Raw genomic sequence first — 17,524 nt, 5'->3', positions numbered from 1 at the left:
CTCTGGACGATAATTGATTTGCACGAAGGCTATCCTAAGCCACTTGAACAAAGATTGTCTTGAACAAAACGGAGGTTGTTTCCAACAAGGATTGTCTTGAACAAATCGTATTTTGAACAACGGTACGGATCAATGTCTGGGACACCTATTTCAGGGACCCTAGAAGCATGCATAGGCGAAGTGTTGCTAATTTCAGTCTTTGTGGCCTGTCCGCTCAGTATCTCTTGCTCGCCTTGCTCGCCGAAGATCCTTCACCGTCCTGAGAGCAAATGCCAGCTGCGTCCCATAGACAAACACCATCACTACGATTAGAGAACTAAATATGCCAGCCAGAAAGCTTAGGATTATTATGTAAATATAACCGGAAATAAATATCAAACATAGTGGTCAAATTAAGCAAGCTATGAAGCACTGCGCGATTCTGGTATGAGTGAACTCTGAACCAAGTATCACCGGTTTTGTGGCCCTTTTTTGACACCTCCAGCGCACACCGGCGAAGAATATAGAATGAAACTGAAGAATGATATCGATCGAAACCCGAATTTCGTAGGCCGGCCGGGAGAAAGACCTGGCTGACATCCATCGCTATCTCGCTACCAGTGTCGAGAACCGCCAGCGATCCCTGTTACTATACGGAACAGGGGGGATCGGAAAGTCTGAGCTCGCGCTCGAGTACGCGTGCAACCATACTGAATTCTACTCACGCATTTTTATAATCGATGCCAGAATTGAACAACTGTGTATTTCATGTCTCATCGATGAAACTCAGCGAGCTCTTGAACATCTTCGATCATCCAAGACCCAAGTGGAAGCCGCCAACTTTCTCGGTATCTCCGGTCTTGTGGATGAAAATTGGATCGTCCCGAGGGAGTCACAAGCAGCTCCACGGCTTGTCAGGGCATTTAAAACTTGGCTAGGGGATTCTTTTATTGGTCGGTGGTTAATGATCTTTGATAATTATGATTAGATTGAGGGATTCAAGATCAAAAAGTATCTTCTCCGAAGCAAGAATGGACGAACAATAATCACCAGTCGCAGATCAGAGTGCAAGAGCCTCGTTCGGTACTCGATAGAGTCAGATGTCCTTGACGAAGAGGCAGCGCTCTCACTACTACTCGGTAACTCGGAAAAAGACAGTTACAATGCAACTGAGCTCAATGTGGCCCAGGTTATTGTGAAGGATATGGAAATCTTTCCACTGGCGATTGCTCAAGCTCAGGCTTATTTGCGGACAATGCCAGTAGATTTACACCAGTACCTTCAAAACTATCGGAGCAATTTCAAGGAGGTCATGTTTATACGACCGTCTGGAGAAGACTGGAAGTACAATACGACTGCGTTCACCACATGGGAAATATCTTTCAGCGAGATTAACGACAGCAAAAGAAATCCACAAGCAGCTGCAACCTTACTGACATGTTCCCTTTCCAATAATTACGGTATATGGAAACAGTTGATTCGGCGGCAGCTAGATATTCCCGCTGAAGGTATGCCTGGGTTTAGTCACTATCTAAAGCTAATGAAGCTAATTTAGCCAGGACTATCGGTCGAAGAACTAATTGAACCTCTTATCTCCTATTCTTTAGCCAGGTGAGACAGGCGGCAAAGTAGTTTCAGTATACACGCTGTAGTGCATACCTGGGCCCGGGAGAGGCTATCTATCTTTTGGAAAGATTCTTATTCAAGGCAGGCATTAGATGTTCTTGCAAATGTTGCGCCTAAGACAGCGAATCGTCATGAAGCAGCTACTTGGACTTTTGAAAGAAGGCTGATGCCTCATGTGGACGCATTCTTGAATCATAGCGGCTTCCTGGACTCGCCGATTTGTCCGCCAGAGCTATTTGTTTATAGACCCGGCGAAACCGCAGTTTTGAAGTCACCCAAACACACCCCGGAAACTTCATACGATGCAGTTGAATTTTCTAAAGCTCATGTTTGCTTGAATGACGGGAATGTTTCTGCGCTGAGGTGCCTCGCCATTACGATAAAAGAGCAGGGTCGTTAAGTTACAGCAGCTGACAGGGTCCTCCAAAAGGTCATTAAGGCTTGGGACTATCCCGGCGTTAAGTCAAAAAGATCTGATTGAAGTAGACTCCTCCACGCATTGGGAGATTTGGGAGGAGTGTTGAAAGATCAGTATAAGTATTCAGACGCTGAAGAGCTATACAGAAGGATTCTAAACGAGTCGGTCGACATACGAGACGACATGAAGCGCTTGATCCTAACAACCATGGATGACTTGGCAATCGTTCTTAAAAGCAAGGCAAATTCAGAGAGGCAGAATCCTTTTAAAGAAAAACACCTCAAGATTGGCTAGAGTTTAAAGGGCAAAGTGACGTTGACACTGCGACGTGCAAAGAAAACTTGGGTGTTTTACTGATGTCCTTGAACCACATCGACGAAGCCGAGATTTGTATTCGACAGGGCTTGGCTTCTCTGGAGAGAACGGAGATAGGGGAGACAGCATCCATCCTATATTTCCTCCACAATCTTGCGAATATTGCGCTCAAAGGATGTGATATCGGTGAAGCAAAGAAGCTCGCAAGGAGGGTAGTTGAAGGCAGGAAGAGAATCTACGGCGAAGACACGCAACACACGCTCAGAGCCATGGTCCACCTAGTCGCTACATTGGTGAGCACTAAGAAGTGCACCGAAGCTGAGATGTGGGCTTCTAAAGCCATTAAAGAATTTGAGAATCTCTCTACTAAGATGGATATCGAGACTCTTCTCGCACGAAGAAGTCTAGCCAGGGCATTGAAATGCGAAGGCAAAGATCTGTCTCCGGAAGAATATATAGAGAAGTGCTCTCTGGTTTTAAGACCTTCAGACCGAGCAAAGAGGTCGAATTAAGGACGATTTACGAGCTTGCCGACTTACTCGCACGTGAAGGGAAATGTCTTGTGGCTCTGGATTATGCGATGAGAGCTCTGAATGGTTACGCAGACCTGTTCCCCCCAGACCATGTGGCCGTCACTCGTTGTAAGAACATGGTGGCATACATATTTTTTTGCCGCGGGAGTAAACAGAACGCAATGCACGCCATCTAAGGGTTCCCTTTGAGTATCGTGAAACATGTAGGTGGATCCTGATAACAGACTATTTTCAGTTTGCTAATAATGTGAAAAATAGGCTTGGCACAGACACCACGCCAGAAATTGCACGAAATGATACCAACCAAGACAGCACAGTACTTGAGATGATTGAACGATCCATTCACATGGCCGACACGTCTCGAATTGTCAGCAGATCACCCTCGGAGGTCCTACTATGAGTTTCCTCGTCGAGAGCATTATCTACTTCTTAACACGGGTTTGCCCATATTAGGAGAGGAGTATGCGTTTATCGTGACCCAAGAGAGCGAGCTGTTCGGCCTCTCAAGCTGGCGGAGGCTAAAGAAGTAATAGCCAGGCAGATCAAAGATGAGTGGAGATGGTTTGACATCAAAAGTCGGTTGTTCTGCGAGAGTAGTCTTTTAGATTACTGTCCCGGCTTGGCAGTTACAACTTGTGCACTTTTCCGTCAATAAGTACTTCTGCAAATTATGCTCTTCTTGTCACTCTGCAACAAAGCCTTCTATACTATGTATCAACTCGTGTTCTCCGACATACGCATCGCCCCAGGGTGTGCGTTTTATCAAGCAAGCGCGCCCGCAGTGGTTCGATAGACATGGCTCGCTGATCTTTCAGCTGGGTGATATCCGAGATTCAAGGCCTCCACATCATCCCCGTAAGCCTAAAGATCCCAAATCCACTATTTGCTGATGCGTATTTGCGTAAATCGATATCGACGTGCTTGGTCTCTCTGAAACCCAGGGTCTCGAAAAAGCCATATGCAGGTGCCTCCGCAGTGACAGCAAGCGGGAGACTCTCTGCTCTCGCCCGGTCGAATCCAAGCTGGAGCAAGCGGGAGCCCACTCCTTGTCGCTGATAGGATGGCTCAACACACATATAAATCAATTCTAGCGAAGAAAAGCCCCGGATATTAGCAAAAGGGCATTGGTGGTACAGCGGATAGGTGTTGGGAACCCCTTACCGTAACGGTCAATGTTCTCCGTAGCCCTGCCTACCTCGACATTCGCCGCGGATACTTCAGCCAGGACACCCGGGTTCATTCCCTCTGGGGCACTGGGAAGATTATCTGGAGGTACGGACTTGGCCGGGACCGGTGCTAATGGGTCTTGTTTGGTGGCTGTCTTCTTGGCCAGGACCATATAGCCGATGATGGCGTTCAAGTCACCTTCAGTCGTCGCCTTGAAACATTCCATCGACGCGTCGGCAAATGCACCTTCTACAGCTCCAGTGTACTGCTTTCTCTGGACGGTCTCATTGGGCCATGGCTGATAGAGAAGACGATTGATGCTTAGAGAAAGCTTGGCGGAGTGGATGAATTCCGCTAGGAATGGGAGATCCGAGCTCTCGATGCGGGAAATGGTGGGGTTCACGCTGGTCATTGTCGCTAAGTATTCTGTTCTCAAGTAGAGAGGGATGTTTGAAACCTTTGCTCGTACCCAGCCAGTTGCGAACAAGGGTTAAATAGTTTCAGCAAGTCGTTGTTCCCTGCTCGACAACCTTGACGGTACTGATTTCCGAGGCTGGAGCATGTCAAGTAAACAGTGTGCATTCGCCGGGCGCGGAGGGGGCCGCCAAGGAGATTGCCAAATCGAGAAACAAGGCCCGAAGGACCCCACCGTAAACTTCTCTGCCTTGAGTCTCGCAAGCATGTACTACATTCAGAACCTTTGCCACACCGGGCGGGACACTATAAAAAGAATATGTATGCCTGCCCGCCTCATACGCGTCCCCAGCTTGGCTCTTGGCACAGCTATTGTGCAACATGACATGCAAAGAAAAGCTTTAATACCGCCACAGGCAAACACTTTCGGTTCATAATTACTTAAAGATCCAGCCAGAGAGGTGGTGGTCAAGGGATCACCGCTGAGATAGGCGTTGAAGTGTCGTTGAGCTATTTCCGCCAGATTATTGCTGAACGCGTTGAACGCATTTTGCTGGTGAGGCGCCAGGCCCGTCTGGCTTAGGTCTCTGTCAATGAAGGCCGCGATGGGGATGAAGATCTTCTGACCTTCAGCAGCCCTGATAGTAACTGATATAGTTTTCTCCTGCAGTGCAGCTTGAAAACGGCCACCTGGTTGGGCGTTGAGTCGTGCCATCGCGTTGACTCGTCGCGACACGTGCTGGTAGCTGGCAGGCTGCAGACGCTCAGCATAGGACAGCCTTAACCTAGAATGGTCGGAAGGTGGAGTTTCAAAACCGAGCCTCCAGCAAGGGGTCTTCTGAAAAGGTGATAAAGATGAGACCGCCTAGTGGACAGGCGATGGCCATGGTTCTTCCACAAGCGGCGTCCCAGATTGGTGAGCGGTATTTCGGAGGCAACCAGAGTAGCTTTTGTCCCCTATAGGTGATCCAGTCATCATCTGGAAGCGAGAGTGCGTATTCAACTCGTGATAAAGGATAACTTGCACTTGCGCGATCTTTAGCCCTATGCTGAGGGAGCAGGTTGAAGACGCTGAAATTTGTAAGAGCCACAGAGCTCAATAGTCTTCTTGACTTTGTCATCATCCTCACCGAGGTGCTGCTCAAGGGAGGGGGGACGGGACTGGCGGGGACCGGCAGTTCTTGTATTGTCAGAGGCCGGTAGACAGTACAGTAGCGAAGATCTGCCGGTAGATCAGTGCGTTCTCCGAACTCGGGATCTCGCTCAACATACGCTGGTAAAGACTGTGTAGTCCCGTCGGAAATGTTGTTAGGATCCTAGCCACCTGCGAGGGGTGGGCTTCTGTTAGTCTCTCGCACACCAAGGCTACCCATAAAGGGTATTATTGGAATTCGCTGTCAAGTAGTTCTGGGTAAAATCGCGGGTGGAATTATCAAAGTCAATCTACTCGACAAGACTATCTACTTTGATTAGACATAACCTTTTACCGCCCTGGTGCAGAGAACTATAGGAGTTGGAGCAAACTAGTCCTATTTAAGTTGTAGCGACAGCTGAACTCCCCGCCACTCCTTCAGCGTGTATCATGCTTTGTTTACGGTTCTTGTCGTACGCTTGAAGTCAATTAGCCAATAGTTCTTTTGCAAATATGCAAGCGAAAGATACGAGCGCCTGTCTCTACTATCAGTATAGGCACCAGACTCTTCCACAAGTCATGCCTGAGTCACTTTTTGAGCAGGACAGTCAGAATGCCTCAGGCACCAACACGCCTTCCGCACTTGTGATGTCGGTCGATCGTTATGCTCTTCTCAATCCTTATTTGCTTATATATTCTGTCATGGTCAGAAGCTATTTCGAATTCCGCTGCTATATGATCATTTTTGCTTGCAGTTTTGTGGCAGGATGAGCGCTGCGACACTGCGTACTCTTCCTCCACAATATCAATTATCCCCCCGGCCACGGCCGCAATCCTTCCAACTGGAGTTCCATCGCACTATGAAGTAATAAATACTCGGGTCTTAGCAATGAGTTTATCTCAAGGCCCTTGCCATTTCGAATTGGCACAGAGTTATCTTATGGAAGCAAGCACCAAGCTGGCCTTCGGAGTGGGTGTTCCAAGATTTGTTGACAGCCTTCAGTTAATTCTTGTGGACAAAGATCCCCGCAGGATACACTTTGCATGTCAACGCGCCCGGTGGTCGGATCAGCATTGGGTAATTGTCACAGTGAAGAGATCGACGACAGTCTGATATTTCAGCTGTTACCCAGAAATGTTCTCGGTACCATAGCGAATTACATCATATGCTCAGAGGAAAATTGGCTGGAGCAGTGCCTGTTGTTATCTCTCACCCCAAAGCCTTCCTCAGATTGGTAATCATTCTCCCCTGCTGCATTGTCTCGGCATCCCGTCATTATCGCACTTTCAATGCGGGCCCAAAACACCCGTGGACTTGCTGATGTTATCACAAATTGCAATCACACCATTCGCTACCGTTATACTTGTGCACGCAGCTGACAGTGAAAGACTTCAAACTAATGCAAAGTTATCTCGGCAATTTGATCAGGTAGCCGAGGAAGGGTATGCGCTGTACACTATCATGCCCGAAGTCGGCGGGGACGTTCTTGCGCCATCAAAGCCGCGGATAGTAACATTCCTCAATCCCCGCATCGGAATGCCACAAAATATAAGTGAATACACCAGCCGAGCTACATGCGCCCAAATGACAGGAGCAGTCAGTTCAAAACCCCAGGAACTCGAAACATCACCGAGCGACCATGTTGTCGGATGCTTCAGACGATCAACACGTCCAACCGGCACTGGCCGCTGGCAGTGAAGACTCTAAAACAGTCTTCATAGACGAGAAACCCATCCCTGGGAGAGGTTATGTGCACCAGGTCGACCGCAATGCGGACATCACAATTCCTGACAAGGGGGAGACTATCCCGGGCTATGATGCCGAGTTAATGCGCGAACGCGCCGCACTGAGTGCGGACGATGAGAAGAAGCTCCTGCGACGCGTGGATTGGCATTTGATCCCGCTTCTCGCTGTTATCTATATGCTGAAAAGTGTCGACTTCACAAACGTGAGACCTCCCATCCCGCGGATAGCTATGAAGGGGAATCTCTGACGAGAGCTGTTTTAGGTCTCTTACGCACTCACTATGGACAAAGGAACTTCTCACAACATCTTGACTGAGCTTGGAATGACGAAGGACCAGTATAACTTGGTGACAGCAATGTATTATGTGAGAATCATCTTTGTCATAAATAGCTGCGATGCAGACTGATGTGTGTCAAGATCCCCTACATTATCGCCGAAGCGCCGTCCAATCTACTGATCAAGGGAGTCAAACCCTCCGTCTGGCAAGCTCGGATTCAGGTAAATGTCATCCGCCCACCAGATATGTCTTACGTCTAACATAACCAGGTCTCATGGGGAATCGTTCTCTGTTGCCATGCAGCAGTCAAGAATCGACAAGGTCTCTATGCTGTCCGCTTCTTCTTGGGTCTATTCGAAGCCGGTCTTTGGCCGGGGATGCTGATCCAGTTGTGTTACTGGTACCGACCGGATGAGATAGCTCCCCGGATTGTGCTGGTTACGCTGCTTGGAAATTTCAGCACGGTCATAAGTGGTGTGCTTGCCTTTGCCTTCAACGGTGTGACTACCGGGGGGTTGTCGGGGTGGAAATGGTGCGTTCAGCAGACCCATGCATGGATCGACGTCCTCAAAGCTAACCTTGCTACTAGGTTGATTTTGACAGAGGGGATCATCACAATTGTTCTGGGCGTTCTCACATATTTTTTCCTGCCAGATTGTATGCATTCTCATTCATATTAAGCCAGACACCGCTGACCGACTCCACCAGTTCCTTCTACATCATCTTGGCTCTCCGAAAAGGAACAAGCCTTCATCCAAGCTCGTCTCCCCCGCAACTCTCCCCGGGCGCAAGAATCCAACTTCAACCTTCGAGAGCTGATCACCACTCTGCGAAACGAGAGAATCTGGCTATTCCTACTTTGTTGGGCATTCTTTACCGTCGGAACTACCGGTCTCACATTCTATCAGCCTACTGTAATCGCCAATCTCGGCTTTACGTGAGTAAGCCCCCGAGTCAGATTTCGAACCGAAGTGCTGACCAAATTTCAAGCTCGATGAGCGAATCCCTCCTCCTCAACATCCCCTCCGCCGTGTTCGCGGTGATCCTGACCCTAGCCTTCGGGGTCTTCGCCGACACCGGAAGGATCCCCCAACCGGCCATCCCGCTCGCCTTCATGATAGTCATTGAGGCGTGCTATGGCGTGCTCTATGCATTTCCGAACAGCGGGGGTGTCTATGCCGCTACGATAATTGCCGGCGGATTTTCCACCGCTTGGTAAGCACACCCCTTCAGAGATTATTCGCGCTTGGCTGATGGAAACTGCAGGTACGTGATGATGTGGCCTTGGCGAGTCCAGACGACGCAGGGGGCCACCGGCTCGGCATTTGCGATTGCCTTCGCCAACAGCTATGGGCAGATCGGAGGCGCGGTGGGATCGCAGCTGTTCAATTCTCGGTATGCGCCGCGCTATACCACCTCGTTTGGTATTGCCATGGGGTTCGTGGGGATGGCGATCATTATGAATCTGATTACCTGGGGGCGTACGTGGAAGGTGGATGTCGATACCAGGAGGTTGAAGAGGGTTCGGCGGGCGGCGGCGAAGGAGAATCAAGCGGTGCTGGAGGATATTGAGTTCCGTTGAGGGGTGAGGGGAGGGGCTTGGCGTGCCTGTAGCGAAATGAACGGATTGGCCTGTGACGTGAAAATTGTTAGAGTGGCGTGTAGATAAGGAATAGCAGGACGGCAGTCTCTTGGACAGTCGGACTAGATATGATGTCGGATGTTGATACGGCACGCCATTGCGGGGAGAAATGCCCTAATCTACATTCATCAGCTTCCCCTCACGGACTCACCGAAGCCCGAGAATTGATATACACCCCACGCCCCCAGGATTAGATATCCTCCCTGGGTGACATTATTAAAGATCAAGGCGCCAATGAAGACATTCGAGTTTATCAACATCGCTGCTTTAGCGAGGCTGGCTCTCGCTTCAATACAGCAACCACTCGCCGACCCCCTCTCCCACAATACAATAGTCAATCCCAGCATCGAGTCAGCACTCGACCAAATAATCACCTCCTCGCCTCTCCTCGCCTTTCACCGCGATATCGTGACCATCGAATCCATCTCTGAAAATGAGCAAGAAGTCGGCGACTTCATCATCGACTTCCTTTCCTCCCAGAACCTCACCGTCGAGAAGCAAGTCGTAACCCCAAAGACGGATACCACCAAGGAGCGCTTCAACATCTACGCCTACGCAGGAGACAACCGCTTCCCCGATATCCTATTAACAAGCCACATCGACACCGTGCCACCCTTCATTCCTTACTCCCTTCACCCCCCAGCCCCGAACCCGCATACCGGGAAATTCAACCGAAAGGACCTTCTCATCGCCGGCCGCGGCACCGTAGACGCAAAGGCCAGTGTCGCAGCCCTGACCTTCGCCGTCCTCGACACTCTAGCCACAGACCCGACGGCATCCGTAGGTATTTTACTGGATGTCGGCGAGGAGAAGTCCGGCGTGGGGATGAAGCACTTCTCCGCCTCGGAGCTCAATCCCACGCCGTCGAGCTTCCACACCGTGATTTTCGGCGAGCCCACGAATGGAGATCTCGTGAAGGGCCACAAGGGCACGCTGGGGTTCAAGGTCGTCGCGCGCGGGAAGCCCGCGCACTCGAGTTATCCCTGGCTCGGGGAGAGCGCTATCCTCTCCATCTTGCCTGTTCTCGAACATATCAATTCCCTGCAGTTTATTGCCCCGGAGGAAGGGGGGTTACTGTGGGGTGAAGTCCTGGGTAACTCCACCTTGAATATCGGGACTATCAGCGGAGGTGAGGCGGCCAATGTTGTACCGGCGCATGCTGAGGCCGCGGTCTCGGTGCGGTTGGCGGCGGGAAGTCCGGAGGAGACCAGGCGGATTATTCAGAGTGCGGTGGATGTGTTCTCGGGCGGTGACGGGAGGGTTTATTTGGACTTTGGCATTGGGAGTGGAAATGGGACGGTCGGGGCGCCACCGCAATTTTTCGAGACGGATGTCGAGGGGTTCGAGGTCATTGCGGTGAATTATGGGACGGATGCGTTTTCCTTGGAGATCCATGATCATGAGACCACACGGAAGGTGAAGCGATATTTGTACGGGCCGGGGCGGTTCGAAGTCACGCATGGGGAGAAGGAGGCGATCGGCGTGCGGGAGTTGGAGGATGCGGTCGAGGGATATAAGAGGCTAATTGCCGCTTCGTTGTGATTTCATGGAGAGGAATGTGATGTGAGCATTTTATGGTATACTTTTCGTTGTTTGACTGATGTTGAGTCACTAATGAATGATGGGACACACTTATCGGGGTCGAGGATAAGGTACAGCAGCTCCAAAGCGCCTATAGTAATCCCTAGCCCTGCTGCGTAAGCAGCTTTATCACTGGTTCCAAGCATTCAACAATAGGTTCACCCCGAACAGTCCTACAACCCCAGCCTTATCGATACAAGACAGAAATACTATCAGCCTCCCACCCGTTGGTTGGCTGTTTGTACTTGACACCTGTCAGTAAATACTTGTTCTCTTTCCTAACATGCGATCATCAGGAAACTCACGATTCTGGATGATTAGTTCTCGTAACTAGAATTATTAGTTACAGTGGACGAGGAATGCGACCAAGTAGTTGCCATGTCGCGACCAACATCGGCAGGCGAGGGCGAAAGGGAAATGAAATTGAATCAGATAACCATATCAGTTTAGGGCTGAATCTCAGTGGGCGGGTGGGACAAAAGTCTGAAGATATTTGGTGGCAGGCCTTCGTTGTTGACTGCTCTTCCTGACTCGATTTCGGGTAAATGTGATCATAGAACGGCTTTGCGACAAGTGTATCGTGTCCTAATAATTTGAAAGGAAAGCGGGAAGATCCCCAATGCTGATAAGCTTCCATCCATGTTCCGATAAGGAATTGCCATGCCCGGTGCCTGAGGTGTCAGCAGGTAACATGGTGATAGGTGATGTTAACCTAGCGAGGCCTCATGTATCAGCTACTGATCATGGGCCTCAGCGAGACACACAACACTCAGCTTGGATTCCGGGTTCACTGCCGGAAGAACTGAAGGTCCTGTTAGTGGTCCAGTGTCACCACGCTTGTGATCTCATGATCGGTTCACACTATATATCGTTCATGTCTCGGCTGGGTCAAAGGTATTTCCGACAGCCTCGGAACGGAACCACCTGCTAGCTTTAATGACATTGTAACAGTTCGAAGATATAAATAGTACGGAAACTCAAAAGTCTATAACACAGACATCTGCTTACCGCCATTTCATAGAATATTGGGAAGAAGGATTCATGGTGCGCTCGGACGCTGTCTCTTGAAGATGTCCTAAGGTTGGTTTAAGCGCCCGGGGTATTGCCGTCAACGCTAGTTCATGGCTCCCGGACGTCAATCCCGAGGCTCTGGCACTGGGCCGTCAAAGCTAAGACCAATGGAGGCTCAAGTAGTCGAGCTGAGCTGAATCGCCAGCTCATAGTTCGTAGCCTTTGTTGACAACGAGTTGCCTAGACGTTGTGGGGCAAGCGAAAGGTGATTTGTTGTCAAAGTGAGGTGACTTGCGGAGTTGTTCCGCGAGTTGTCGGAGCTCGCGTTCCCGTCGCATGCCATGCCCGAGGAGGAAGAGGACTAGGATAACTTCTCCAACTTACCTTTGGTCTACTCAGATGGAGGGCTGTCTACACTCGAGTTGTGTCGGGTGGTCTGTCTCATAGGAATGAGAGTTTCCAGTACCGGTATAGTAGTGGCGAGTGCCACGTGCTGACCAAAGCATTCAAGCGAGGAACCAAGCGTGAGAGTGAGAATGGGAGGCGATAGACTTCGGGCTGGAATCTCAAAAGAATTCAAAAGTGGCGTGAGAGCCAAGTTTGCGCCAGACCAAAGTGGGTGAAGGGGACATCAGTAGCTATAGTCATTAGCATCATCAAGGGTCAGCTGGCAGACGGGCGGTCGGGGTGAGGTGGATTAGATACCAGATGCTGGCTACGGGTGGTTTGTGTACGGGAATTTTGCCTTTCGATGTACATATATAGCGAAGAAGACAACCAAGACTCACGTCTTAGAATCGATGATCGACTGAGTCCCTGCCAGTTAGTGATGCGGTCTAGTAAGCAGGGTGTTGGATGCCTCAGGCGAACAGCCGAGGAGTTGCTGCCTGAGGTGCTAGCACCTCAAACGGGCTAGTGCATATCCCCGCTGATGCAATGGCAGAGTGACGAAAACAGGATCCCTGGAGTTCAATTGAACTTCTTCACCTTCTTCTCACGATTGCCAATTGCTTCAAATCCACATCACAATGGCGTCCATCATCTCCCGCACTAGCTTCCGTGCTCTCACGGCTCTTCCCCGGGCCACCCCTCTCCCTCGTCTGTCGCTTTCCAGCCAGCTCCCTCGCATGCAGCCCCGCGTGCAGCCCCTCCCCCGCCGCTTCCTCACCACCATTCCCCAGGAGCAACCCCGTCTTCGCCTCGGATCTAAGGGTAAAAAACCCCCCTCGCCATAAGATCTTCCAATTGACTTACTCTGACCGTTTGCAGCCCCCAACTTCAAGGCGCAGACCACCCATGGCGAGCTTGACTTCCACGAGTTCATTGGCAATAGCTGGGCCATCCTGTTCTCGCACCCGGCCGATTTCACTCCCGTGTGTACCACCGAGCTGGGCGCCTTCGCCAAGATGAAGGACGAGTTTGAGAAGAGAGATGTCAAGATGATCGGCCTGGTGCGTTTCCACCCCCATTTTTGGTCACAATGACTATTAAAATGACCAAGCTAACCATCCACCTCACTCCCTAGAGCGCAAACGACCTCAGCTCCCACGACCAGTGGATCGACGACATCAACGAGTTGGCCAACACCCAGGTGCAGTTCCCCGTGATCGCCGACGCCGACCGCAAGGTGGCCTTCCTGTACGACATGATCGACCAGCGCGACCTGGACAACATCGCCGAGAAGGGAATTCCGTTCACGATCCGGTCGGTCTTCATCATCGACCCGGCCAAGACCATCCGGCTGATCATGTCGTACCCGGCGTCGACGGGCCGCAACTCGGCGGAGGTGCTGCGCGTGATCGACTCGCTGCAGACGGCGGACAAGAAGGGTATCGCGACCCCGATTGACTGGAACGTGGGCGACGATGTGATTGTGCCCCCCTCGGTGTCGACGGAGGACGCCAAGAAGAAGTTCGGCAACGTGCGGGAGCTGAAGCCGTACCTGCGCTACACTAAGGCCTGAGCGCTAAACTTACTGGGGGCTGGACTCGGCTGACTTAGGGTAAATAAAAAGGTTTCAGACGTTACTGTAACACTACTGTAATCTAGACCAGATCTATACATGCGCAAGTTTCGGACGTAATGTAATTCATAGAACTCAGGCACGATGATGACTAAAGTACGAAGGGTCTCGGTCCCGTGATTGATGAAGATGATCAGCCACAGCCTAACTTGATGCAGAAAGGTCAATTCCGCTATCTCTGCGCTAACCCGATCTAGCAGCATCAACACAAGGATGGCTGCCGGACAAATCACGGGGCTTGTTTTGCGCCAGTTTGTTTTGGTCGATGTGTTGTTTTTCTGGTTGTTGTGTTGATGGCCGAACGCCCCCAACTTTCTTTCTTCACAATCACCGTGCGGTTCCTGGCGATCCCGTCCATCCTGTTCATGGCCGAAGCTTACCTGAAATTAATATGCCTTCACTAGTTCTTGTATCTCCTTAGGTTTTTTTGTTGTTGTGTCACCGACAGTACTGAGACATTTCTGACCTCCACAACTGTCAGCTGTGACCCGTGGTACCTCGCAACTATTCACAATATCGTATACGTTGGGGCTGACAGGGCACTCCCTCCTTCTTCCACAAATCCCCATTCCACTTTCAATCTAATCCCCCTACAATCAATCCGGAACATCCGGGCCTATCACTCCACTCATCCCCCCAAATTGCCGGGACATTCCCACCAGTCAGCCCACATTCCATCCACATCCGCCGCCACACCCGACAGTCACCTCCAGCATACCCTTGGCTTTTTCAACAAGGCCTTAATTCCCCGAGCAGACCCGAAGAACAAGAACGTCCGTGCTCAGTGCGGATGTCTCTCCACTCGGGCAGCCGGGATCGCCTGTCCCGCCGCTCCAGCAGCCCCAGCCGCGAGCTGCCGGAGGCTCCCGACTCCACCACCCCGAGCTACTACACCCTCTCCCCGCCCCCGCGCCTGGGCTACCGGGGAGAAGACAGCTACGTCTCCAGCCTGAGTCCCAGCCTTCCCTCCGATGTCCACTCGGAGGCACCGCCCCACTCCCCACAACGTTACGATTACAGTCCCCATGAATTTGACAACCATTTCTATTCCCACGACCATGACCATCACGATTACGACCACCCAGACAATGCAGACCACCACCGGTCGGGATCAACCTACGCATATGAACCGCACCAATTCCCCCAAGGGACAAACCCTAACTGGATTCCGCTGCGTCCGCACGTCCCCGCTGCAGACCAATTCGAGGCAGAGGCCGGCTCCCGCGGCCTGTCGGATATGATGACCTTCATGGAGTCCGAGCGCGCGGCGGCCATGGCCCATCATGGTGACGATGAGCATGATGATGCGATCGGTGGGGATGTGGGTGCTCAGCGCATTCCGTCCCAGCCAAGGGAACGAGCCCCGTCCTCGTCGCTGGCGTTCTGGAAACGCAACTCCTCCCCGCCGGGCGGCCAGCGCCCGGACCGGGAGACTCGGCGCCAGCGACGGCGGGAGCGGCTGGCCGCTGCGTTTGGGAGACATGGGAACTCGAACCGGGACAGCGCGGCGCAGGAGTTGCTCAGTGGGGATGCTTTGGCGAAGCTATTGGGTTCCACAGTCGGGGATGAGGATTGTTTGAGTCATCTGGGTGAAGGGTCGCGCGACGGGCGAGACGAAGCCTCGGAGCAAGGGCACGAGCAGAGGCAGCGGAAGCGTCCTGTTATCGCTGAGCAGCCGATTATGCTGGCGCCCATCGCGTTGAATACGCCTAGGGGCGGGGCGCAGAGCAGGGTTGCGTCCGGAGCACAGTTGGAGCAGGGGATGGCGGAGGTGCGGCACCGCGGTGGTGGCTTTGGTGGGAATGGAGCAGACGGGGAGGCTGCGGAGGCGACGGACGGTATGCTCAGGAAGGAAGGGGACTGGGATGAGAGGAGTCGTGGGTCCAGGTCCACGGGTCGGGGTAGCGTGGCGAACTTGCCTTTCTGGAAGAAGTGGAGAGGCACGTTCATCTTCTTCGTGGTACTAGTGGTGTTGGCGGCGATTGCTATCCCCGTGGGGATCATCATGGCGCGGAGGGCGGAGAATGGTGGGAGTTCAGCAAGCTCGGATGACGACAAGCCCGCGAATTCTAACCTGGATGGGATCAGTCGTGATAGCATACCGGTAGGTTTGCGTGGACGGAGGATCAAGGCTGTGATAGCTGACTTGTATGCTAGGCCTACGCTCGAGGAACATACCTTGATCCGTTCACCTGGTACGATACAGCGGGCTTCAACGTCACTTTCACCAATGCGACCGTGGGAGGATTATCGATCATGGGACTGAATTCGACCTGGGATGATTCCGCCCAAGCGAACAAGAACGTCCCACCCTTGAACGAGGCATTCCCCTACGGCTCGCAGCCCATCCGCGGAGTCAATCTCGGAGGCTGGCTCTCCATCGAGCCCTTCATCGTTCCCTCGCTCTTCCAATCGTACTCCTCGAGCGAAGGCATCATCGACGAGTGGACCCTCTGCGAGCGCCTGGGTAGCGACGCCAACACCACCATCGAAAAACACTACGCCACCTTCATCACCGAGCAAGACTTCATCGACATCCGCGACGCGGGGCTCGACCACGTCCGCATGCAATTCTCCTACTGGGCGGTGCGCACCTACGACGGCGACCCCTACGTCCCCAAGATCGCCTGGCGGTACCTGCTGCGCGCGATCGAGTACTGTCGCAAGTACGGGCTGCGCGTGAACCTCGACCCGCACGGGATTCCGGGAAGTCAGAACGGGTGGAACCACAGCGGCCACCAGGGCAAGATCGGGTGGTTGAACGGGACGGATGGCGCCCTGAACCGCCAGCGGTCGCTCGACATGCACGACCAGCTGTCGCAGTTCTTCGCCCAGGACCGGTACAAGAACGTCGTCACCATCTACGGGCTGGCCAACGAACCGCTCATGCTGTCGCTGCCCGTGGCGGATGTGCTGAACTGGACGACGCAGGCGACGGAGCTCGTCCAGAAGAACGGGATCAAGGCGTGGGTGACGGTGCACGACGGGTTCTTGAATCTGGCCAAGTGGGACAGCATGCTCAAGACACGGCCGGACAATATGATGCTCGATACGCATCAGTACACCGTCTTTAATACGGGGGAGATCGTGCTGAACCACACACGGCGCGTTGAGTTGATCTGCGAGAGCTGGTATAGTATGATCCAGGCGATTAATGTTACGAGTTCCGGGTACGTGCCTCTCACCCTTTACCCCTCCTGGAGATATGGGGATAAAAGCTAATGTTGCCATGGAAAACAGATGGGGCCCGACCATCTGCGGCGAATGGTCCCAGGCCGACACCGACTGCGCGCAGTACGTCAACAACGTCGGCAACGGTAACCGGTGGGAGGGCACCCTCGCCTCCACCGGCGACACGATGTACTGCCCCACCGCCTCGGACGGCACCTGCTCCTGCACCCTGGCCAACACCTCCCCCGTGGGATATTCCGATGGGTACAAGACCTTTCTGCAGACGTACGCGGAAGCGCAGATGTCCGCCTTCGAGACCGCCATGGGCTGGTTCTACTGGACGTGGGCGACCGAGTCGGCGGCGCAGTGGAGTTACCGCACCGCGTGGAAGAACGGGTACATGCCTGCGAAAGCGTACAGCCCGAAGTTCAAGTGTGGCGATACGATCCCTAGCTTTGGGGATCTGCCCGAGTATTACTGAACAGCTC

General features: G+C 52.4%; 5 protein-coding genes across 5 annotated transcripts; 4 read left to right on the top strand and 1 right to left on the bottom strand.

Annotated features, from left to right (window-relative positions):
• Nucleotides 1-3,704: 3,704 nt before the first annotated feature.
• On the bottom strand, nucleotides 3,705-4,450 carry ASPACDRAFT_63354 (GNAT family N-acetyltransferase; the record flags this gene model as incomplete). The annotated part of the gene is made up of 2 exons (XM_020203884.1): nucleotides 3,705-3,958; nucleotides 4,033-4,450. 2 exons carry the CDS (start codon nucleotides 4,448-4,450, stop codon nucleotides 3,705-3,707), a joined length of 672 nt encoding a protein of 223 aa, XP_020052760.1.
• Nucleotides 4,451-7,413: 2,963 nt separating this feature from the next.
• ASPACDRAFT_54358 (uncharacterized protein) lies at nucleotides 7,414-9,190 on the top strand (the record flags this gene model as incomplete). The annotated part of the gene is made up of 8 exons (XM_020202869.1): nucleotides 7,414-7,533; nucleotides 7,594-7,695; nucleotides 7,749-7,829; nucleotides 7,878-8,140; nucleotides 8,198-8,265; nucleotides 8,317-8,545; nucleotides 8,599-8,823; nucleotides 8,875-9,190. The coding sequence occupies 8 exons, from the start codon at nucleotides 7,414-7,416 to the stop codon at nucleotides 9,188-9,190; spliced, it is 1,404 nt and encodes a 467-aa protein (XP_020052759.1).
• A 294-nt stretch (nucleotides 9,191-9,484) lies between these two features.
• Nucleotides 9,485-10,792, top strand: ASPACDRAFT_63352 (uncharacterized protein; the record flags this gene model as incomplete). The annotated part of the gene is made up of 1 exon (XM_020203883.1): nucleotides 9,485-10,792. One exon carries the CDS (start codon nucleotides 9,485-9,487, stop codon nucleotides 10,790-10,792), a length of 1,308 nt encoding a protein of 435 aa, XP_020052758.1.
• A 1,872-nt stretch (nucleotides 10,793-12,664) lies between these two features.
• On the top strand, nucleotides 12,665-13,923 carry ASPACDRAFT_81144 (peroxiredoxin). The gene is made up of 3 exons (XM_020205806.1): nucleotides 12,665-13,054; nucleotides 13,112-13,293; nucleotides 13,368-13,923. The coding sequence occupies exons 1-3, from the start codon at nucleotides 12,871-12,873 to the stop codon at nucleotides 13,803-13,805; spliced, it is 804 nt and encodes a 267-aa protein (XP_020052757.1). The 5' UTR covers nucleotides 12,665-12,870; the 3' UTR covers nucleotides 13,806-13,923.
• A 1,350-nt stretch (nucleotides 13,924-15,273) lies between these two features.
• Nucleotides 15,274-17,517, top strand: exg2 (putative exo-beta-1,3-glucanase; the record flags this gene model as incomplete). The annotated part of the gene is made up of 3 exons (XM_020196163.2): nucleotides 15,274-15,969; nucleotides 16,023-17,035; nucleotides 17,106-17,517. Coding segments are annotated over 3 exons (2,121 nt in total), but the record flags the coding sequence as incomplete, so codon positions are not given.
• Nucleotides 17,518-17,524: the final 7 nt, after the last annotated feature.

Source organism: Aspergillus aculeatus (assembly GCF_001890905.1).
Source record: "Aspergillus aculeatus ATCC 16872 unplaced genomic scaffold ASPACscaffold_16, whole genome shotgun sequence".
In the NCBI taxonomy this organism is placed as follows: Eukaryota; Fungi; Ascomycota; class Eurotiomycetes; order Eurotiales; family Aspergillaceae; genus Aspergillus; species Aspergillus aculeatus.
This window is presented reverse-complemented; position numbering and strand designations above follow the sequence as displayed.